Source organism: Chiloscyllium plagiosum, unplaced genomic scaffold, assembly GCF_037043375.1.
Source record: "Chiloscyllium plagiosum isolate Xiang-an unplaced genomic scaffold, Cpla_swu_hap1 HiC_scaffold_13, whole genome shotgun sequence".
Classification (NCBI taxonomy): domain Eukaryota; kingdom Metazoa; phylum Chordata; class Chondrichthyes; order Orectolobiformes; family Hemiscylliidae; genus Chiloscyllium; species Chiloscyllium plagiosum.
Genome location: NW_028270151.1, coordinates 22,086,591 through 22,111,488, shown reverse-complemented (window position 1 = coordinate 22,111,488; position 24,898 = coordinate 22,086,591). Strand labels below are relative to the sequence as shown.

Here is a 24,898-nt window from a genome sequence, read left to right as displayed (position 1 = left end):
GGTTTTACACGTTTAATCACACTGACTGCTGGTTTGCTCCACTTCACCCTTGCTTCGATGGCCTCAATGGTGAGCTCGGTCATGCTTTCCTGCCACCACTTGGTGAGATTCACTTCGACAACCATGAGTTCTGGATCCTGGGGAAGTCCCGGTTCAGCTGGAAACAAGGTATTGACGGTAAACGTTTTGTATCAAGTAGCACTCTTTCCTCTGCATTGAGAGGTAACGGGTATTAATGCTGCTGCCGAAACCTGAACTCAGAATCCAGGTTCAGAGTCTCACTGCAGTACTGAGAAAGTGCTGTCAGGCACCGGTGACCCACATCTCCCCTTTGCGGTGGGGACCAGCGTAATTTAAGGCACTAATTCAAATCCCTGCTGAGATGCTGAACTGATCATTACGTAAAAAAATGCGTATTCTTGTGAAATTCTTTGGTAGAAACAGTAAGAGGAGAAAGTGAGGACTGCAGATGCTGGAGATCACAGCTGAAAATGTGTTGCTGGAAAAGCGCAGCAGGTCAGGCAGCATCCAAGGAGCAGGAGAATCGACGTTTCGGGCATGAGCCCTTCTTCAGGAAGAAGGGCTCATGCCCGAAACGTCGATTCTCCTGCTCCTTGGATGCTGCCTGACCTGCTGCGCTTTTCCAGCAACACATTTTCAGCTCTAGAAACAGTAAGATTCTACCACAGTTGGTTAGAAACTGAGTTGCTGTAAAAATATTGAATCACTACAGTGTGGAAAGAGGCCATTCAGCTTTTTCAGTCTGCACTGACCCGCTGAAGAGCATCCCATCCGATCCCCATAACCACACAGTTACCAAGGCGATCCCACCTAGTCTGCATATTCATGCATTTTAGATTAGAGTGGTGCTGGAAAAACACAGCAGGTCAGTCAGCATCCGAGGTGCAGGAAAATCGATGTTTCGGGCAAAAGCCCTTCATCAGGAACGGAGGCAGGAGCCTCCAGGATGTCGAGACAAATAGGGAACATTTCCGGGACACCCGCACCAATCAACCCCACCGCCCCGTGGCCCAACATTTCAACTCCCCCTCCCACTCTGCCGAGGACATGCAAGTCCTGGGCCCCCTCCACTGTCGCTCCCTCACCACCCGACGCCTGGAGGAAGAACACCTCATCCTCCGCCTCAGAACACTTCAACCCCAGGGCATCAATGTAGATTTCACCAGTTTCCTCATTTTCCCTCCTCCCACCTTACCCCAGTTCCAAACTTCCACCGTCCTCATGACCTGTCCTACCTGCCAATCTCCCTTCCCATCTATCCGTTTCACCCTCCTCTCTGACCTATCACCTTCATCCCCACCCTCATTCACCTATTGTACTCTTTGCTACCTTCTTCCTAGCTCCCCCCCCCCATTTATCTCTCCACCCTGGCGGCCCCCTGCCTCCATTCCTAATGAAGGGCTTTTCCCAGAAACGTCGATTTTCCTGCTCCTCGGATGCTGCTTGACCTGCTATGCTTTTCCAGCACCACTCTAATCTAAACTCTGGTTTCTAGCATCTGCAGTTCTCACATTTGCCTGCATATCCATGGAGACTACAATACAATTTAGCATGGCCAATCAACTTAACCTGCATGTCTTTAGACCGTGGAAGGAAACTAGAGCACCCGGAAGAATGCCATGCAGAAAGGGGGACAGCATGTAAATTCCACACAGACAATTACTCAAGGCTGGAATTGAAACCTGTTCCCTGGCGCTGGAAGGCAGCAGTGCTCACCAATGAGCCACTGAGTCACCTAGATGGAGTGTCACCTCAGATAACAATATATGCATTGCCATTTTCAATAGACAACAATTATCTGTCATTCTGAGGTGCAAAGCAGTTCAGAATGACCCACAGTAGCATTCTACCCTCACGTTTGATGTGTGCTAGTTTCAACTGCCTGATCTGCAGTTCCCAGAGCCAGGGAACAGTATTCAATTCAAGCCTTGAGTAACTGTCTGTGTGGTTTTTACATGCTGTCCCCCTGGTGGCACGGTGGCACAGTGGTTAGCACTGCTGCTTCATAACGCCAGAGACAAGGGTTCAATTCTCGCCTCAGGCAACTGTCTGTGTGGAGTTTGCACATTCTCCCCGTATCTGCATGGGTTTGCTCCAGTTTCCTCCCACAGTCATAAAAATGTGCAGATTATGTGAATTGGCCATGCTAAATTGCCCATAGTTTTAGGTGAAGGGGTAAATGTAGGCAGAATGGATCTGGGTGGGTTGTCCTTCGGAGGGTCGGTGTGGACTTGTTGGGCCGAAGGGCCTATTTCCACACTGTAAGTAAATAATCTAACTGCTCTTCTCCAGCACTGATGATACAGCCAAGTTGTCAAATTGGGAAAAAGATGGTCCCTGAGGAGGTCCAGCTCCTGATCAGACAAGAAAAGTTGTTTCCTCCTGTTTTGCAATCAGTGGAATCTTGAAATCTGTGCATAAATTTATCAGAGATGTAAGAAGATGAGATCAGCCACTCTCTTCCAGTTTTTGAAGTAGGAATTAAGAGGAAGTATTAGAGTAATTTGCACTATAATGGCTTTAGATGTAGGGAATGACATTAAAGTAAGAGTTAGGTTGTCAGGGATTATGTCAGGACGTTTTGAAGGATAGTCACATTGGACTCGAAACATTAACTCTGTTTCTCTCTCTGCAGATGCTGTCAGATCTGCTGAGTTTCTCCAGCACTGTGTTTGTTCACGATGCCTGATTTCATTACACATGAAAATCAGAAGCTCTCTCTCAAATAGCTGCTCTGTTGGGGATTAATTGAAAGTGTCAAGAACGAGCTTGCAGTGTTTTTGTTGACTAAGATATTAAAGATATTGAATCAATATTCTGTTGTTAAGAAAGTGACGGACCAGAGTCTTGAAGCACAGCAAAAAATCAAAACTTCATCACAGGACCCTGGTGCCATACTGGATGAAGCCACTTGATCATTCTACAAATGTGGATTTCCCTGAGCCGGGTGGTTCGGTAAAGTCCCATAACAATCCTTCATGCTAGCACCACCAGGTACAGCAGCAAGGAAGGAGAATGTTGATTCCCCACTCCTCTGACAGAAACTGGGCCTTCGTTTAACTGAGAAACATTCCCTCTGACAATGAGGCCACTGTGAGTATACTGTCCCAAATACAGTATTTCACTGGGATGCCAACCTCAATTGTCTTGTCTCTGGATTAGGACTTGAATCCTTAACCTATGGACTCTGAGGTGAGATAGGTGCCACTGAGCGAAGGTTGGCTCTAGAAGCTGAGTTACTGGGATTGACACACTGAGGTGTTGGATATAAGGGCTCCTCCTGCTCTTACAGAATGTTTAGTCACTATCCATTCATAGAACATAGAACATAGAAAATTACAGCACAGAACAGGCCCTTTGGCCCACGATGTTGTGCCGAGGTTTAATCCTAATGTAAAATATAATAACTTAACCTTATGCACCCCTCAACTCACTGCTATCCATGTGCACGTCCAGCAGTCGCTTAAGTGTCCCTAATGTCTCTGCTTCCACCACTACCACTGGCAATGCATTCCATGCATTCACAACTCTCTGTGTAAAGAACCTACCTCTGACGTCTCCTCTATACCTTTCTCCTAATATCTTCAAACTATGACCCCACATACCAGTCAATCCTGTCCTGGGAAAAAGTCTCTGGCTATTGACTCTATCTATTCCTCTCATTATTTTGTATACCTCAATCAGATCACCTCTCATCCTCCTTCTCTCCAGAGAGAAAAGTTTGAGCTTTTTCAACCTCTCTGCATAAGGCAAGCCCTCCAGTCCAGGCAGCATCCTGGTAAACCTTCTTTGCACCCTCTCCAAAGCCTCTGTATCTTTCCTATAGTGGGGCGACCAGAACTGGACACAATATTCCAAGTGTGGTCTCACCAGGGACTTGTAGAGCTGTAGCAAAACCTTGCGGCTCTCAAACTCGATACCCCTGTTAATGAAAGCCAAAACGCCATATGCTTTCTTAACAACCCTATCCACTTGGGTGGCAACTTTGAGGGATCTATGTACTTGCACACCCAGATCCTTCTGTTCCTCTGCACTGCCAAGAATCCTGTCTTTAATCCTATATTCAGCATTTGAGTTCGACCTTCCAAAATGCATCACTTCGCATTTATCGAGGTTCAACTCCATCTGCCATTTCTCAGCCCAGCTCTGCATCCTGTCTATGTCACGCTGCAGCCTGCAATAGTCCTCAATACTATTGACGGCACCTCCAACCTTTGTGTCATCTGCAAATTTACTAACCCACCCCTCAATCTCCTCATCCAAGTCATTTATAAAAACTACAAAGAGCAGAGGCCCAAGACAGAGCCTTGCGGGACCCCACTCAACACTGACCTCCAGGTAGAATATGTTTCATCTACAACCACTCTCTGCCTTCTGTCAGTCAACCAATTCTGAATCCAGATAGCTAAATCTCCCTGTATCCCATACTTCCTGATGTTATGAATGAGTCTACCATGAGGAACTTTATCAAATGCCTTGCTGAAGTCCACATACACCACATCTACTGCTCGACCTTCATCGACCTGTCTTGACACTTCCTCAAAGAACTCAATAAGATTTGTGAGGCATGACCTGCCCCTCACAAAGCCATGCTGACTGCCTTTAATCACACTATGCTTTGCCAAATAATCATAAATCCTATCTCTCAGAATTCTTTCCAAAACTTTGCTGACCACAGACATAAGACTGACTGGTCTGTAATTGCCAGGGATTTCCCTATTATCCTTCTTGAAAAGAGGAACGACATTCGCCTCCTTCCAATCTTCCAGTATGACTCCTGTGGAGAGTGAGGAGGCAAAGATCCTCTCCAGTAGCTTAGCAACCTCCTTTCTTGCTTCCTGGAGCAGCCTAGGATAAATCTGGTCTGGCTCCCTGTGGATTTATCAATCTTAAATTTTTTCCAAAATTTCCAGCTCATCAACTTCATCAATGTTGTGTTTCTGTTCGCCGAGCTGGGAATTTGTGTTGCAGACGTTTCATCCCCTGTCTACGTGACATCCTCAGTGCTTGGGAGCTTCCTGTGAAGCACTTCTGTTATGTTTCCTCCGGCACTTATAGTATCTGCCGCTTCCGGTTGTGAGTTCCAGCTGTCCACTGCAGTGGCCGGTATATTGGGTCCAGGTCGATGGGCTTGTTGATTGAATCAGTGGATGAGTGCCATGCCTCTAGGAATTCCCTGGCTGTTCTCTGTTTGGCTTGTCCTATAATAGTAGTGTTGTCCCAGTCAAACTCATGTTGCTTGTCATCTGAGTCTGTGGCTACTAAGGATAGCTGGTCATGTCGTTTCATGGTTAGTTGGTGTTCATGGATGCGGATTGTTAGCTGTCTTCCTGTTTGTCCTATGTAGTGTTTTGTGCAGTCCTTGCATGGGATTTTATACAGTACATTGGTTTTGCTCATGCTGGGTATTGGGTCCTTCGACCTGGTGAGTTGTCGTCTGAGAGGGCTGTTGGTTTGTGTGCTGTTATGAGTCCTAGTGGTCGCAGTAGTCTGGCTGTCAGTTCAGAAATGTTTTTGATGTATGGTAGTGTGGCTAGTCCTTTGGGTTGTGGCATGTCATCGTTCCGTTGTCTTTCCCTTCGGCATCTGTTGATGAAATTGCAGGGGTATCTGTTTTTGGCGAATACATTGTATAGGTGTTCTTCTTCCTCTTTTTGCAGTTCTGGTGTACTGCAGTGTGTTGTGGCCCTTTTGAACAGTGTTTTGATGCAACTTCTTTTGCGTGTGTTGAGGTGGTTGCTTTCATAGTTTAGGTCTTGGTCTGTGTGTGTGGCTTTCCTGTATACGTTTGTGGTGAATTCTCCGTTTGGTGTTCTCTGTACCATCACGTCAAGGAATGGGAGTTGGTTGTCCTTTTCTTCCTCTCTAGTGAATCGGATTCCTGTGAGTGTGGAGTTGATTCAACACTACATAGGACAAACAAGAAGACAGCTAACAATCCGCATCCATGAACACCAACTAACCACGAAACGACATGACCAGCTATCCTTAGTAGCCACAGACTCAGATGACAAGCAACATGAGTTTGACTGGGACAACACTACTATTATAGGACAAGCCAAACAGAGAACAGCCAGGGAATTCCTAGAGGCATGGCTCTCATCCACAGATTCAATCAATAAGCACATAGACCTGGACCCAATATACCGGCCACTGCAGCGGAGAGCTGGAACTGACAACCGGAAGCGGCAGATACAAATCACTATAAATGCCGGAGGAAACATCACAGAAGCACTTCACAGGAGACTCCCAAGCACTGAGGATGTCACCTAGACAGGGGACGAAACGTCTGCAACACAAAATTCCCAGCTCGGCGAACAGAACCACAACAACGTGCACCTGAGCTACAAGTCTTCTCCCAAACTTTGAACTTCATCAATCTTGATCTGGTCAAGCCTGTATCCCAGCTCCTCAAAGTTTTCATTCACAACAGGATCCCTTTCCTGAGAGAAAACTGAAGCAAAATATTCATTTAGGGCTTCCCCTATCTGCTCAGACTCCACACACAAGTTCCCTACGCTATCCCTGATCGGCCCTACCTTCTCCCTGATCATTCTCTTATTCCTCACATATGAGTAAAATGCCTTTGGGTTCTCCCTAATCCTTCTTGCCAAGCCTTTTTCGTGCCCCCTCCTGGCTCTCCTCAGTCCATTTCTGAGCTCCTTTCTAGCTAGCCTGTAATCCTCTAAAGCTATGCTAGATCCTTGCTTCCTCCAACTTACGTAAGCTGCCTTCTTCCTTTTGATGAGAAGCTCCTCTGTTCTCGTCATCCAAGGTTCCTTAAACTTACCCCTTCTTACCTGTCTCAGAGGAACAAATTTGTGCTTCTTGGCCCTCTCCATCCTGCTGGACTCTGACTGGCTGCACTCTGCTCTTTTGACAGGTGTTTGGCTCAATGATTTGGTGCAGGTAGCAGCTCACGAAATTGGGCATGCACTTGGGCTGATGCACTCCCGCAATACGAGTGCATTGATGCATCCCAATGCAACCTTTACAGGACAGCGAAGGATCACACAGGATGACATCTGGGGAATCCAGAGATTGTACGGTATGATTATTATTTACTCCAATTGGGAGGGTGCAACCTGAAAAGGGAAAATGATTCAAGGATAACATTCAAAAGGGAACTGGGTAAGTACTTTAAAAAGGAGCAGAGGGATAGTGGGAAGTAGTTGGACAGACAGCCAGCATAGAGGGAATGGACCAAGTGATCATCTTCTGTCTGAGAAAATTCTGTATTTATGGGTCAAATAATGATATATTTTACAAAGGAAGAAATGAACTAGCTTTAGTCTCTCAGATTAGAAAGGTTTTGCGAATCATATTATAATATTGCAACATCTGGAGTTATGCCCTGTTTAATGTAGCAGCTGCCAGATACCTCCTCATCTATATGGCTTGCTGAGAATTGCAGATGCTTATGTGATGAGTTAGATTAATGATGGCTATATTTATAACTGTCTGTTCCATATGGACTGTTGCTGATTATACAAATATCAGGGCTATGAATATTAATCAAATACTAGTATTTTCATTTCCAGAGTATTGTACTAAAGTGAAAGAAGCCATTTGGCCCATCAAGTGTGAGTTGGCTCCCTGAAGCTATCCAATCAGTATTGTTTCCAAACCATATGACAATTTTTTCCTTCTTTTTTTTTAAAATGAAGTGGAAAGATGTGAATTTCATGTACAGCGTCTATTGCTGTTTTTCTCTCATTCTTTACTCCAGCAAATGTGACTCCTTCCTATGCCAGGGGTTGACAGCTGAGGTCCTTGCCCAGGTCACTATTCACCACATATTTATTTATTTTTATTCACTCATAGGATGTGAATGTTGTTGGCAAGGCTAGCATTTATTGCCTGTCCATAATTAATTGTCTTGGATTTTGTGAAAAATGCACTCTTTCATGAAGAAGCATTGCCCCAGAGTAAGATGCCTTCTGATACACCCAGTGTTAGGTAGTGTTGCCCACAATGTAGTTAGGGCCAGTGTTCCAGAATTTTGACCCCACGACTGAGGGAATGTTGATATGTTTCCAAATCAGGACCCGGGGAATGGCTTAGAGGGCAACCTGCAAGTGGTGCAGTTTGCAAGGTTGGAACATGATGTCTAAGGATCCTTGATGGCTTATTGCCGTGCATTCTATAAATGATACATACTGCTGTCTTTGTGTGTGTTGGTAGTGGGAGTTAATGTTGAAAGTGTTTAATGGGTTGCCGATTAATCGGGCTGCTTTGTCCTGAATGGTGTTTTGAGTGTTGTTAGAGCTGCACTCATCCAGGCAGTGGGGGAATTCCATCACACTTTTGACTAATGCCTTACAGATGGTGGACAGGTACTGGGGGAGGAGAAGCGAGTATTCTCCACAGAATTCCTAACCTCTAACCTAGTCTTGTGGCCACAGTTTTTACATGGCTAATCCAATTCAGTTTCTGGTCAATGGTAATTCCAAGGTTGTTGATAAAGGAGGATTAGGAAATGGTAATGACATTGAATGTCAAGGGACAATTTTTGGATTCTCTCTTGCTGGCCATGGTCATTACGAGGTACTCATGAGATGTGAATGTTATTTGTTCGAAATGTCGATTCTCCTGCTCCACGGATGCTGCCTGACCTGCTGTGCTTTTCCAGCACTACACTCTCTATTCTGATCTCCAGCATCTCCTGTCCTCACGTTCTCCTACTTCTCAGCCTAAACCTGGCTACTGTCCGGGACATGAGCTGCTTCAGTATCTGAGGGGTTACAAATGCTAATGAACATTGCGCAATCATCAGCGAGCTTTCCAATTCTAGCCTGAGATTGGAAGAAGGTCATTGATGGAGTAGCTAAAGATGACCCGACACAGGAGTGTGATTTGCTTCCAAACAAATGCTCAGTTACAGTACATGCCTAACTAGGCTATGAGATGGTCACATGACATTAACCTGGGTGATTTTTCACTCTCTGATTCTGGTATGTTATCTGCAACATGCCATCCTCCAGTAATACTCTTTCTCCATCCCCAACAGGATGCATTGATAAGAAGAGGCTATGCGATCCCTGGGCTCGTCTTGGATTCTGTGAAAAACGACGCTCTTTCATGAAGAAGCATTGCCCCAAAGTGTGTGACCTGTGTTTTGGTGAGTTTCAATTCAGCCTGAGATCTGCAATGAAAATGATCTTTCAGTCAGAGCAAATATTGTGGGGTCTGAAATTCTGCATCATGGAAGCATTCTTTATTGCAATTACCCAAGTCCCTGCTTTTGCAGGTGGAAAGGGTGAGAAAACAAGTGGATGCTAGATATCCACGTGCACTATGGAAACCCAGACCTACCAGCTGTTTGATTAGAGTCTATGATGGTACCTACCTTTTGCATGGTGCTTTCAATGCACATCTGCAGGAGGCCATTCAGCCCCACAAAACCATTCTGTTTTCAATTCAATCATGACTGACTGGTTGGCTCTATGTCACCAACTTGTTTCTTAATAGCCTCTTCTAACAGTCTCAGTTTTGAAAATTTAATCACTTTAAGAAGGTCTCGCTAATGTTTGGCAGAGTTCCCAATATCTGCAAGTGTTTCCTGACATTGCCCCTGAATAGCCTGGTATGAATTCCAAGTTCATGGCTCCTTATGCTGAAGTCTCCCATCCAAAGTTTCTATCCAACTACTCGATAACATTCTTTAATGATCACAATGTTTCAATTAGATCAAGTTTAACCTTCCATGCACTGGTGAATACAGTCCTGGTCTTTGCAACCTTTTTTCATAACTTAATTGTTCTTAGTCCCAGTGTCATTCCAATGAATCCATGCAGTACACATTCCAAAGTCAATTGCTCCATATGGAAAGTAGTGCCCAGCTCAGACAAACCCTTTCAATTAGACCCTTGAATAAATTACAGCCCCCTTCAGATAAAGCCAACATTGAATTAGTCTTTTCAATTGTCTTTTGCAGTTGCCCACTAGCTTTTAGTCACTAGTACTTGGGCTCCTAAATCTCTCACTGCTTGATAGCTTCTTCACATTTAGAAAGCTATTATTTCAATTGATCTTTCTTGTGTAAAAGCTGCTACATGGAATTTCCAACCCTGGTCCCATATATTCCTGGAATTTCCCCCACATGATCGTCCACCTCCAACTGTCTCACTTCTGCCATGGATGGCTTGACATGCCGATCTTGCAATGCAGTTGTATCAACAGTGATGTCTCTTGTTGAATAATTCATGACTGTCTGTTAAACATTTGCTCCCAATCTTCAGTACTTTCAGAACTAGTAATCCATCAAAGAAAAATCAATTACTTCTCAAGTTTCCTGTGAGTTTTCTCCTGCATTTTGCTTATAACAGTGCCCCGAGTGGCTAATCTTCAATTCTTGGAGACCTATAGGACAATCTTGGAAGAGAATTTAACTTGTTTAAATAAAGACCGAAAGAGCTTTGAATGCTGAAATCAGAAACAAATACAGAAATTGCTGGAAAAGTTCAGCAGGTCGGGCAGCATTTGTGGAGAGGAGTCAGAGTGAACATTCCGTGTCTTGTGACCCTTCATCAGAACTGGACAGAATTTAATTTAATTCGTTTTGTGTCCCATCACCTACACCTGGCACTCCAAGCAGGAGTCAGAACTGTTAAAATATTAATGAAAGATTAAGGGCAAACCATAAAAAAATTTTCTTTTAAATAAACACTAAGCAGAATTCATGGTTAATTTTCAATTTATAAATCTTTGGTTTTGGGGCTCCTTTTATTTGCTTTATGTTTGATAATTTCAGTTCCACTTTCAATTTGGTGTCCATCAGGGCCACTTGGCTCCTGAACTCTTCACAACTTTGGTCAAAATATGAACAAAACTCCAGAAGTGAGGTGAGAGTGCCTGTCTTTTCCATGGCATTTCCATCACAGAATCTCCTACTATTGAAGACTTGGGTGTTACCACTGACCAGATGCTAAACTGCATCAGCCATATAAATACTGTGGCTACAAGAGGCGGTCAGAGGCTAGGAATTCAGTATTCAGTAACTCACCTTCTGACTTTCCAATGCCTGCCCACCATCAAAAGTGCACAAGTCAGGAATGTAATGGAGTACTCCCTACGTGCTTGGATAAATGCAGCTTCAACAACCCTTAAGCGCAACAGCATCTAGGACAAAGTAGCCGGCTTGATTGTAACCGTATCCACCACCTTCAACATTCACTTCCTTCATCACAAAGAAGTCTAAGGGCAGCAGGTGTATGGGAAAACCTGTAAGGTCCCCACCAAGTCCCTTCACATCATGATTTGGAACTATTTTACAGTTCCTTTACTGCTGGGTGAAGATCTTTAAATTTATTTCCTAGTGGCACTGCAGATTGCAGAGGTTTAACAAGTCTGCTCACTGTCTCCACTACAACTAGTGATGGACAAAGAATGCCAATGACCCCACATTCCATGACCAGATTAGAAAACAGGTCCAACTTCAAGTAAACTGAGCAATAGATCCATGGATAGATATCTTGCTGCTGGAGATGTAAGCAATTCTGACTTCGTAACAGACTTTAGGCAAGGTCTTTTTCCTGGGATGGGAGAATCCAGAACTAGAGGGCGTAGGTTTAGGGTGAGAGGGGAATGATTTGAAAGGGACCTAAGGGGCAACTTTTTCATGCAAAAGGTGGTGCCTGTTTGGATTGAGCTGCCAAAGGAAATGGTGGACTCTGGTACAATTACATTTAATAGGCGTCTGGATAGCTATATGAATAGGAAGTGTTCAGAGGGATCTGGGCCAAATGCTGGCAAATGGGACTGGATTAGATTAGGACATGTGGTCGGCATGGATGAGTTGGACTGAAGGCTCTGTTTCATGCTGTATATCTCTATGACTTTATGACTATTTGCATTCAGAACCACCAGATACAGCAGTTACGACCACTTCTCTCCCTCGGAATATCAGGATGAAATATGTGTCCAAAGGACGTATAGTGACCTTCAGATGTGGAAAAACTCTCTCACGTGCAACTCCTCTCAATGTCAGGTGAGTTTCATTGAATCAAGTGTACTGTAATTGTGCATTAATGCTGTGGAACTCTGCTATATTGTATACCATTATTCAAAGAGTAGCAGAGAATTGTCCCAGTATCCTGATGACCATTTCTCCCTTTGCCAATAGTAGTACAGCACAACCAGAGCAACATGGGCTCACATAGCAGTTTTAATGTTTTCCAGTGCAATTCATTGTCAGTTTGAAACACACACCAGAGACCTAAGCACACATCACAGACTGATGTCTGAGTGCAGCACTGTCAGAACACTGTATTGTCAGAGATACTGGCTTTTGGATGAGACATTGAATCAAGGTCACATTAGCTGTCAATTGGATATAAGAGATCTAACAGCAGTATGGAAGAAGAAAAAAGGCCTTACCTGTCAACCAATATCATTAACACAGAAGCCTGGTCATTATCAGGTTGCCACTTGTAGGATCTCTTATGCAAATGACCTGCTGCGTTTCTGACATTACAACAGTACTACAGCATTTCAGAAAGCACTTCATTGCCTGTAAAGCACTTTGGGATGTCCTAAAACCATAAATAAGAAATAAATACACATCTTACATTTTTTCTAACACCCAATTGAAAGCAGAACTGCAAAGCTATCAGCAGCAGATCATTTCCACATGTTATGGATCTCTCAGGGAGTCGAAGTTGCTATCACAACATGCACTTTTATTTGCATATTGCAGACAATGCATAGTGATGATCGAGATTCCAAAGTTCTTTCCATCATTTAACCAATCGCGAATCTCTCCTGGGCTTTCGTTCTCATACAGTCAGAGTCGTACAGCATAGAAACAGGCCCTTTAGCCCACCAACACAAAACTAACTAATCCCATTAACCTGCACTGGGTCCTTAGCCTGCTATGCCCTGGCAATTTAACTGCTTATCCAGATGCTTTTTAAATGTTGCAAGAGTACCTGCCTTCATCATCACCCTGTCAGCGGCGTGTTCCATATATCTACCACCACCTGGGTGAAAAAGAGGAACTGCATTAGTTATCCTCCAGTCGTCTGGTTCTTTGACTGTAGCCAGTGAAATATTAAATATCTCCACCAGGAACCCAGCAATCTCCTGCCTTGCTTCCCATAGCAGCCTAGGATACATTTCATTAGGCACCAGGATTTAATGCATTTGTACGCCTGCTAAAACATCTAATACCTCTCCCTTATTAATCTTAATGTGTTCTAGAACCTCACCATCCCAACTGAAATCCCTAGCTATTATGTCTTCTCTGTGAACACAGATGAGAAGTACTTATTGAAGACCTCACCCATGTTCTCAGGCTCCACTCACAGGTTGCCGATTTGGTCTCTAATGTCCTGCTCTTTTCCTGGTAATCATCTTACTCTTAATGTACTTACAAACAGCCTTGGGGTTTTCCTTGGTTCCATCTGCTAAGGATATTTCATGGCAACTCTTTGCCTTCCTGATTTCTTTTTTAGACAATCTCCTAAACTCTACACTTTGGAAGGGCTTCCCCTGTTTGTAATGCACTAAATTTCCTTCGTTTTTTCTGAGCAAGCTCTCAATATTCCTTGACGTCTAGGGTTCACTGGGCTTGCTGCCCCTGTTCTGCTTTGATTCAGTTTCCTGTTTGACATTGACGACTTAGGCTGGGTTCTGAACACACCTTCCTTGACCAAAAGGTCCTGGAGTGATACTTGGGCCTAGATCTTGAGCCTGTGAGGCAGGGACACTGCCCACAAAACCTCCTTATTGATTATATATCCAGGACAGTTTCTATTACATGAGGCTCATATGATTATTGAGCAACCTGCTGTATTGTTCTTCTTGTATCCTGGTTAGGATGCCTCATTACAATCCACAGGAGATTTTAGTTCTTAAAAACAAAATTAGACTATCCATTCATCTCACTATTGTTTGCGGATGTAATGTGTAAAATGAATAATATGTTTCGCTTGAGACTTCTCCCAGAATTTTTTTTTTGGGATATTGTGCTAAATAAATGCAGGTTTTCCTCATCCTGCTACAATAATTAGTATTTGGCTTGTTTCTTTCAGTTGGTACAAGGATGGAGAATTATTGGCCAGTTCAGTGCCTGGATACTTCATTGTGAAAAACCAGGATCTCAGCATTGTAGCAAACGAGTTTAATGAGGGGCTGTACACATGCCAAATCCGACAGAAAACATTGACGATTCAGGCCAATTCTTGGTGGATCAGAGTCAAGGAAGACAATGATATTGATAAGCCACAAGGTCTCAACTCCCACTCGGGATGAGTGAGAGTGAAATTGATCCAAACCATTGTAAACATGTAAAGATGATCAGGGAGGCCAATGACCTAGTTATAAACAATTGTTTGACAATGTCATTGGACAGTCACTCAACCAACATCAGCGACTGCCCAACCAGATGGTCATGGATTTGAGTCATGCTGTTAACTGAAACTGTACATTTAATCAGCTTCATATGAATTCCCTGAGATTGTTGGTGAGCACTGTGTATGAGGAAAACATTCCCATTTGGAAAGGGGAGAGCAACACATTCTGTCTGCTTTGCAATGGGGTGAGTGCAAAGCCAAGTCAAAGAAACATAGAAAATAGCTGCAGGAGTAGGCCATTTGGCCCTTCGAGCCTGCATCACCATTCAGTATGACCATGGCTGATCACGCAATCTCAGTATCCCATTCCCACTTTCACTCCATATCCTTTGTTCCCTTTAGCTGCAAGCACCACCTCCAGCTCCCTCGTGAATATATCTAATGAACTGGCCCCACCAGCTTCCTGCAGGAGAGAATTCCACAGGTTCACAACTTTGAGTGAAGAAATTCTTCTTCATCTCCATCCTGAATAGCTTACCCCTTATTCTTAGACTGTGAATCCCTTGTTCTGGACTTTCGCAACATCGGGAATATTCTTTCCTCATCTAGCCTGTCCAGTCCCATCAGGATTTTGTGTTTCTACACAATCCCCCCTCATTCTTCTGAATTCCAGTGAATACAAGTCAAATCGATCCAGTCTTTCCTCATATGGCTGTCCTGCCATTCTGGGAATCAGTCTGGTGCACAGTCAATCTTCATGAAGACTGATGTATCCTGACCTCAATTCCCTTCTCTTGAACTGGGAAAGGGAGAATAGAAGATTCTGTGAAATAGGAACGTGAAAAAGGGAATTTTTCAGGTTTTACACTTTCATATGTTATCACACAAGAATTAGTCTCAGAGTCACACAGCATAGAACAGACCCTTTTAGCTATTGAGCAAATGAAGAATCAGCAAACTCTCATATTCCTTCAGAAATTGCAAGATTAAATTAGATGACAAGTTTACATGATGGATCCGGCTCACTTTTCTGCCCTAAATGACGGGAAAAAATTTACAGTTCCATTATAGATGTCCACTTTTATTTCTACACTTTAACCGTACAATATACAGTGAGAAATATGACCCATGTGTTCAGAGGTGAAGTGAGAGGACTGTTCCAACACCTCTTTGTTCATTTCCTCATTCAGCCATATCACCACAGATAAGCAGCAATGCAGAATGAGTGTGGTCACTCATGTAACTGTGCCATTTCATTAATAAACATCAACTTGCACTGAAACAATAAATCATTTGTGGAAGGGCATTTAGACATGGATAATGAATGTTCACCACACAAGTATCAGCCATTTCACATGAATCAAGATTAAACAAAAGTAAGTACAGAAGATACTGGTAATCACTTGGGTGTGCTCTCAGCCATGTTCAAGAATCCCAACCCTAACATCTGTCCAGTCAAATGACCCATTGTTTCATAGGTAAATGCTGTGGAAAGAAAGGGAGATTGGTCTAAAGTCTCATTCAAGGAAAAAGTATTTCAATGTTATACAAGAGTGTCAGCCTAGGTTATGGGTTTCAGTCGCTGGAGTGACATTTGAAAACAAACCCTTCTGATTTTTGATTCAATGATGTAGCCAATGTGTCCGAACTGGTTGAATGGGGGAAATCAATGGATTTGTGACTTTTTCTCTCCCTGACAAAGGATCTTTGCCAGCAATGGTCCCTTCACTGATATTCCCTAACGAGTTTGTAATCCTGTAATGTTTTAGCCACCAACCACAGGTGACAAATTGTATTTCTCATTCATAAATAAAAACAATGCGTAACTGACCTTGGCTCAGGGCTATGATCAGATGGCTCACAGAGTTTGCATGTGAATTCTTGTATATTTGTTTGGTAAATGAGTTAGAAAGCACTGGTCAAATGTTTTTGTGTTGAGATCTTTGGTCACTTGGTGACTGGACAGTGTCAAAGAGTCATACAGCACAGAAATAGACCCTTCAGTCCAACTTGTCTGCGCTTTTCCAGCAACTCATTTTCAGTGCATGTACAGAACAAGTTGCCAGAGGAGGTGGTAGAGGCAGGTACAATTACAACATTTAAAATGCATCAGGATGGGTTTATGGATAAGAAGGTTTTAGAGGGACATTGGCCAAACACTGAAAACTGGAACTAGCTCAAATTGGGATGTCTGATCAGCACAGACAAGTTGGACTGAAGGATCTATTTCTGTGCTGTATGACTCTTTGACATGTTGGCATGCACATGGACAGGTAGTTTTGTCTGTGTTATGTTGTACACATAAAGTTACTAAAATAATGCATATGGCTAAAGCAGTGTCACTGAACCATATTAGTTAGTCAATTCTGCTCAATAGCATGGGGTAATGATTAAAGATAAGAAGACAACTGACAGGCTTAAGCAAAGATCTGATCACAGTAAGTGTAACAGATTGTGAGGGTGCCCAGAACAAAAGACAAAGGCATTGCTAATGGTAGTAGAAGATATATAGGGGGGCAAATGCAGTTGTGAAAAGGAGAAGATGGGTCTACTCTGCTGAGGGCAAAGACAACAAGACAAGAAACAAATAAGTCATTACCAGCATGGGAGCGATTGGAGGGGGAAGCAGTGTAATAAAAATGAAGGACAGAGGTCATGCTCTGAAGTTATGAAACTCAATGTTGCGTCCTAGATGCTGCAAAGTGCTTAAGTGGAAAATTATGTGTTGTTCCACCAACTTGTGTTGAGTTTCATTGGAACATTGTAGCAGGCCCAGGAAATGGAGCATGAGAGAAGATAAAATTCCCTACAGTATGGAAGCAGGCCCTTCAGCCGAACAAGTCCACACTGACCCTCTGAAGAGTAACGCACCCAGACTCATTTCTGTACATTTACCCCTGACTAATGCACCTAACACTATGAACAATTTAGCCTGTTCACCTGACTTGCACATCTTTTTGGAATGTGGGAAGAAACCAGAGCACTTAGAGGAAACCCATGCACACACGGGAAGAATGTGCAAACTCCACACAGTCACCCAAGGCTTGAACCGAACCCGAGTCCCTGGCGTTGTGAGGCAGCAGTGCTAACCACTGAGCCACCGTGCCACCAAAAGGTGGTTTATTGAAATGACAAGGAGCTGGAGGGGCAGGGTCATCCTTACAGAGTGAAGGCATTCTGCAAAGTGGTCATCTCGTCTGCATTTGGTCTTGCCAATGCAAAGGAGAGCAGCAAATACAGTAGATTAGGTTGAAGAAAGTACAAGCAAAATGCTGTTTCACCTGGAAGGTGTGAATAAGGGCTTGCACAGTGAGGAAGGAGTTTTTTTGGCCCTAGTCACCTCCTGTACACCATGTAAGTGCAAAAATATCACTGAAAAGGGGCCTGAACAGTTCCCATCCAACAGTATCCTCCTTCGTCTGGCTGAGCTCATTCTTACTTTACACGACTTTTCCTTTAACTCGTCTCACTTTCTCCAGGTCAAAGGGGCAGTTACTGGGGATTAGTTGTGGCTCTTTGTCACAGACAGTGTGGAAACTGCTGCACAAAAACAAACAAGAACTATCCATCTCACTCCCTATAATCTCAGCATCACATTGTACACATATTAGCCTTTCCTGATTTGGGAACATTAGCCTCTGGGTTCATGTCCTAGTCCAAGGTTTGTGTACAAAAATCAAAATTGTTACTTAGTTGCAATACTGAAAAGATGCTGCACTGACAGAGATGCTATCGTTTGGATAAGATATTAAATCAAGACTTCACTGCTTGTTTGGGTCAATATAAAAGATCTCATGACACTATTTTAAATACAAGTAGAGGTTCTACCAGACCAATATTTATCCCTGAATTAACTTAATGAAAAGAAAATCACAAGATCATAAGAACATCAGAAATTGGAGCAGGAGTAGGCCATTTGGCCTATCTACCATTCCAGAAGATCATGGACTCAGCTCCACCTGCCTGCCCACCGTAACACTTAATTCCTTTACTTTTCAAAAATCTATCCTTGCCTTAAAAACATTCAACAAGATAGCCTCAACTGCTTCGCTGAGGCAAGGAATTCCACTTATTCACAAGAGGTTCCTACTGAACTCAGTCCTAAAACTGCTCCCCCTTATTTTGAGGCTATGCCCCCTAGTTCTAGTTTCATCCGCCAGAGGAAACAACCTCCCTACTTCTAGATTATATATTTCCTTCATAATATTACGTGCTTCTATAAATTTCTCCCTCATTCTTCTAAATTCCAATGAGTATCGTCCTACTCAATCTGTCCTAATAAGTCAGCACTCTCAACTTTGGAATCAACCCAGTAAACATCCTCTGCACCCCTTCCAGAGTAAGTACATCCTTTCTCAAGTAAGGAGATCAAAACTGTACACAGCACTCTTGCCTCACCAACACCCTGTACAGCTGCAGTATTATCTTCCTGTTTTTAAACTCCATCCCTCAAGCAATGAAGGACAAAATTCAATTTGCCTTCTTAATTACCTGCTGCACCTGCAAACCAATTTTATGTGATTCATGCACAATGGCATCCAGGTCCATTTGCACAGCAGCATGCTGCATTTTTCAACATTCAAATAATAGTCCATTTTGCTGCTATTCCTACCAAAATGGAGATGGTCTGGTACAGTTCCCACCAGTGGAGGGTAGCTAATGTAGCCCCACTATTTATAAAGAGAGAAAACAAAGAAATAGACACCAGTCAATCCGATGTATAGTAGTAAGGAAGATTTTAGAGTCCATTATCAAGGATTTTATAACACAGCAGTTAGAAAACAATGATAGAATCAAATGTAAAATTAAAGTGCATGGGATTGGGGTAATGTATTGAAATGGATAGAAAGTTGGTTAGCAGACCGGAAACAAAGAGTAGGAATAAATGGGTCTTTTCTGAATGGCAGGCCGTGACTAGTGGGGTACTGCAATTATTGGTACTAGAATCCCAGCTATGCACAATATATGTTACTGATTTATATGCGGGAACAGAATACTTTACATCACAAAAGTTGCAGATGACACAAAGCTGGGTGGAAGGGTAAGCTGTGAGAAGGATGCAGAGATGTGCAATATGATTTGGACAGACTGAATGAATGGGAAAATTGCACTGTGGATAAATGTGAGGTTATTCACTTTGGTAGTAAGATAGAAAGGCTGATTATTATTTGAATGAGTGCAAATTGAGGGAGGGGAATGTTCAATGAGTCTTGGATGTCCTTGTGCACCAGTTGCTGAAAGTAAATGCACAGGTGCAGCAGGCAAACTGTATGGTGGCCTTCATAGTGAAAGGGTTTGAGTTCAAGAACAGGATTGTTTTGCTGCATTTATACAGAGTGTGGCATTGGTGAGGCCACACATCTGGAATATTGCGAATCATTTTGGTCTCCTAATCAGAAGAAGAATGATCTTGTTAAAGAGGGAATGCAGTGAAGGTTTACCAGATTGATTCCTGGGATGGCAGAGCTGACATATGAGAAGAGATTGAGTTGGTTATTTTATTCACTGGAATCTAGAAGAATGAAGGGGGATCTCATAGAAACCAATAAAGTTCTAACAGGACTGGTCTGGTTAGATGCAGGGAGGATGTTTCTGATGGTGAGCAGGTCCAGAACTGCAGTTCGTAGTTTAAGGAGAAGGGATAAACCTTTTAGAACTGAGATCAGGAGAAATGCATTCATCCAAAGAGTGATGATCCTGTGGAATTCACTATCACAGAGTGACTGAGGCCAAAACATTACATGTCTTCAAGAAGCATATAACTCTTATGACTAAAGGGATTAAGGGATATGGGGGGCAGGGCACGATTAGGGTTTTGAGCTCAGCCAAAGTCATAATGAATGATATAGCGGCCACAAGAGATCAAATGGCCTACTCCTGTTCCTACATTCATTGTTTTCTATATTATCACTTAGTTATTTGTGGGGCTTTGCTGTATGCAAATTGGCTGCTATTGTTTGCTAAATTTCACAAAAAAATAGAAAGATTGTAATACGTGAGGGGTCTTCTGTGGTGACAATGACTACACAACAAAAAATTGTCTATAAGAGACACCTGTGGGCATAATAAACTTATTATGCAAGTCTTATTTTTCCTTCCAAAAGTAACAAAGTTGTTGATGAATCAATCAGTCAGTCAGTCTATGACAGTCCCAGAAATACATGCCAATTTGTACAGCATCTTTTTACATCTTACCTAGATGCTCTAGCACATGCAAAGAAAGCATGTTGATTGTTGTTATGTGGGCTAGCAATGCACATATCCCATGAATGAAATCATCAATAAATAGAGTCATAGAAGAAAAGTTCCTGCAGTGTGGAAGCAGGTCATCTGGCCCATTGAGTGCACACCAACCCTCCAAAGAGCATCCCCCTATAACCCTGCATTTCCCTTGGCCAATCCACCTAACTTACACATCTTTGAACTGTGGGTGGGAACTGGAGCACACCCATGCAAATACAGGGAGAATGTGCAAACTCCACACAGTTACCCAAAAGTGGAATAAAACTCAGGTCCCATGTGCTGTGAGGCAGCAGTGCTAACCACTGAGTAACCGTGTCACCCCAAGAGTGACACAGTGTGGAAACAGACCCTTCAGTCCAACTCATCCATATTGATTAGATACCCCAATCTGATCCACTCCTTTTTGGGGAGGAGGGGGATAAAAACACACCTGGAAGCCAACCTCTCAGTGAAGATTTGCAACAAGACTCATGGTGGGAAACCATGCTGCAAACCAAGAAGATACAGGAGAAGACCCACTCTGACCTTGAGACCCACCTTTATGGAAGAGAGTCAGCTCTACCTCGGAGAGGAAGGAGATTCCCACAGCCTGGTTTAAACGCAGATTATTGCAGGTAATATCCTTTCGCAGCCTGATGGAGCTAGATACAGAGTAAGTATTGTGGGAATTTGGGAAATGCTCACACAGTGTTTTTAATAAGGAATATTTTACTAACAAAATCAAATTGAGTTGTAGCCAAATTCTGTGTCCCTTTACTGACAACAGCGCTTGGATAAAATGTTTTTAATACATAAATTGGTTGAAGTGTCCAAAGTAACTCAAATACCAGTTACTGAGGAATGGCAATGGTCCATCAGATGGCAGTTCCATCTGAGAATTGTTACAAACTTTTATGAATGGCTCCTGAAGTTCCAAATCCAGCCAGTGACACCCACATAACCTGAATGAATAGAAAATCATCAGCTTATGTAACATTGAATGAACTTTATAAATGCTGTTGTTGTTTGTAATGAAAACGGCACCTGTTTTCATAAAAATATTTATTGAAAAATGTTTTTTCTTTTACAAAAGAAAATGAAAAGTTATAAAAGTACAGAAATACAGAAAAGTAGAAATAATATTACATTATTATATTACAGTAACGTGAACAATAAACTGCCTACGACTCTTCAAGATACATGCGTCTCATATTTACTTTACTTAGCTCAAATTAAAATAAACTCAAATTAAATGAAATAGTACCAAATTAAACTACAATCCAATAAAATTAAATTACATTACACTACATTACATTACTCTACTTGCCGCACCTCCACCGAAGCTCACGTCCACGGGAGTAACGGTAATTATATCTGTATTTACTAGGCCTCCTCCCCTGGGGTCCCCAACCACCTCGTGGCTATATAAAGGCCCTAACCAGTACCGCTGATATGTCCATGTCTATGTAATTTAGGAAGAACTGCAATGTCTTATAAAATTGCTATGTTCCGTGGTGCACCATACTTGTCAGATAAGCTTGGGGGACGTGCTCCATCACAAGTCTGTGCCACCCCGCAAGACCTGGAGGTCTTTCTGATATCCAGTTCATCAGAATGTTCTTCCTGGCGCAGTATGTTAGCATGCTAAATAACCTCTACCCGTGCTCACCCAAAGAGGGCGGATTCGGTAATCCCAAATGAAAGGATACCGGATACTCCTTAACTTCAATTCCCAGGATCCTCTCCAGCTGATTCACTATGGCACCTCAGTATCCACAAATCCTGTACCAGGATCAAAAGCAATATATGAGGGAGCCTATGCTGATTTTACATTTGGGACATGTCAGAGAAGATCCTTTCTCAAACTTCTGTGGGAAATTAGAGAAGTGATTGCTGGGCCTCTTGCTGAAATATTTGTATCATCGATAGTCACAGGTGAGGTTCCGGAAGACTGGAGGTTGGCTAACATGGGGCCACTGTTTAAGAAGGGTGATAAGGACAAGCTAGGGAACTATTAGACCAGTGAGTCTGACGTCGGTGGTGGGCAAGTTGTCGGAGGGAATCCTGAGGGACAGGATGTACATGAATTTGGAAAGGCAAGGACTGATTAGGGACAGTCAACATGGCTTTGTGCCTCACAAACTTGATTGAGTTTTTTGAAGAAGTAACAAAGAGGATTGATGAGGCCAGAGAGGTAGATGTGATCTATATGGACTTCAGTAAGGCGTTCGACAAGGTTTCCCATGGGAGACTGATTAGCAAGGTTAGATCTCATGGAATACAAGGAGAACTAGCCATTTTGATACAGAAATGGCTCAAACGTAGAAGACAGAGGGTGATGGTGGAGGGTTGTTTTTCAGACTGGAGGCCTGTGACTAGTGGAGTGCCACAAGGATCGGTGCTGGGTCCTCTACTTTTTGTCATTTACATAAATGATTTGGATGCGAGCATAAAAGGTGCAGTTAGTACATTTGCAGATGACACCAAAATTGGAGGTGAATAGGGTTAACTCAGATTACAACAGGATCTTGACCAGATGGGCCAGTGGGCTGAGAAGTGGCAGATGGCGTTTAATTCAGATAAATGTGAGGTGCTGCATTTTAGGAGAACAAATCATAGCAGGACTTATACACTTAATGGTAAGGTCCTGGGGAGTGTTGCTGAACAAAGACACTTTGGAGTGCAGGTTCATAGCTCCTTGAAAGTGGAGTCGCAGGTAGATAGGAAATGAAGAAGGTGTTTGGTATGCTTTCTTTTATTAGTCAGAGTATTGAGTACAGGAGTTGGGAGGTCATGTTGAGACTGTACAGGACATTGGTTAGGCCACTGTTGGAATATTGCATGCAATTCTGGTCTCCTTTCTATCAGAAAGACGTTGTGAAACTTGAAAGGGTTCAGAAAAGAATTACAAGGATGTTGCCAGGGTTGGAGGATCTGACTAAAGGGAGAGGCTGAACAGGCTAGGGCTGTTTTCCTTGGAGTGTCGGAGGCTGAGGGGTGACCTCATAGAGGTTTCCAAAATTATGACGGGCATGGATAGGGTAAATAAGCAAAGTCTTTTCCCTGGGGTCGTGGAGTGCAGAACTAGAGGGCATAGGTTTAGGGTGAGAGGGGAAAGATATAAAAGAGACCTACGAGGCATCTTTTTCAGACAGAGGGTGGAATGTGTATGGAATGAGCTGCCAGAGGAACTGGTGGAGGCAGGTACAATTGCAACATTTAAGAGGCATTTGGATGGGTATTTGAATAGGAAAGGTTTGGAGCGATATGGGCCGGATGCTGTCAGGTGGTACTAGATTGGGTTGGGATATATGGTCGGCATGGATGGGTTGGACCGAAGGGTCTGTTTCCATGCTGGACATCTCTATGACTCTCTGGTGTCATTGGGGCCTTGCATCACTTGTGCTTTATTGCATATTGAAATTTTCTTTACATTTCCTCATATATCCTTCCATGTTTCTGATGAGAGTTCTTCCCATAACTCCTGATTCCAGATCCCATGGAATCTCTCCATATCCCAGAAGGCATTCCGCCTCTGCAGATGATATATGGTACTAACCAAGAGAGTGCCCCCACATCGGAGCACTCTTCTCTCTATATCCAACTTGTAGGGCTGAGACAAGAGCATGATCTTCCTCTGTGTATAATCCCTAACTTGGAAGCATCAGAAAAAGTATCTATTAGGAATCCCGTATTTCTGACTTAATTGGTTGAAAGACATCAAGACCTCTGCCTTGAATAAATCTCCCAAACAGGAGATTCCCTTACCCTCCCATGCTCTAAAGCCAGAGTCCATTGACCCCGGCCTAAATCCTGGGGTTCTACTAATGCAGTGAATGGAAAGGTCTTAAGCAAATTGTGCTCACCCTGCTACATTATCTTCCATGATTTCACCATATTTACGATAATCGGGCTCTCACAGTGCTCAGCCACAGATCTCATCTTGTCCATAAATAGTAAGTTGATGAGTGGACACTTCGCCTGCAAGGCCTCAACATCAAGCCATATTGACCTTGAGTCCTTACACACCCATTCACCCACATATGACAGCAATGTACCTATTTGGTATCTCTTCAGATTTGGGAGGTCCACCCCCCAATATCCTGCGGAAGTTGCAGCTTGGTAAGTTTAATTAGTGGGCACCTATGGCACCAGAAAAATGATCCAAGCCAACTGGCAAACCTCTGCAGCACCTGTCTGGGTAATAACAATAGGAGCATCCTCATAAGATATAATAACCGAGGAAGAGCATTCATTTTAATTAAGGCTATACGGCCTAACCATGATATGGGCAGTCCCTTAACTGCACCATTTTAAAGGATCACATGGCTTACATTGGTGACTTGGTTGTATTCAAACAA

At 43.1% G+C, this 24,898-nt stretch overlaps 1 protein-coding gene across 2 annotated transcripts in view; it reads left to right on the top strand.

The window, feature by feature from the left end:
* The window catches only part of mmp23bb (matrix metallopeptidase 23bb), a 28,388-nt gene extending 12,215 nt beyond the window's left edge, over positions 1-16,173 (top strand). Inside the window, exons 4-8 of one of the 2 annotated variants that reach the window (XM_087993356.1) lie at positions 1-168; positions 6,905-7,069; positions 9,032-9,142; positions 11,881-12,010; positions 14,055-16,173. In XM_087993356.1, the coding sequence (XP_087849482.1) occupies positions 1-168; positions 6,905-7,069; positions 9,032-9,142; positions 11,881-12,010; positions 14,055-14,274 (794 nt within the window). In that variant the 3' untranslated portion in view covers positions 14,275-16,173. The remainder of the gene's footprint in view (positions 169-6,904; positions 7,070-9,031; positions 9,143-11,880; positions 12,011-14,054) is intronic. The other variant, XM_087993357.1, reaches the window with a different exon arrangement.
* The last annotated feature ends 8,725 nt before the right edge of the window (positions 16,174-24,898 follow it).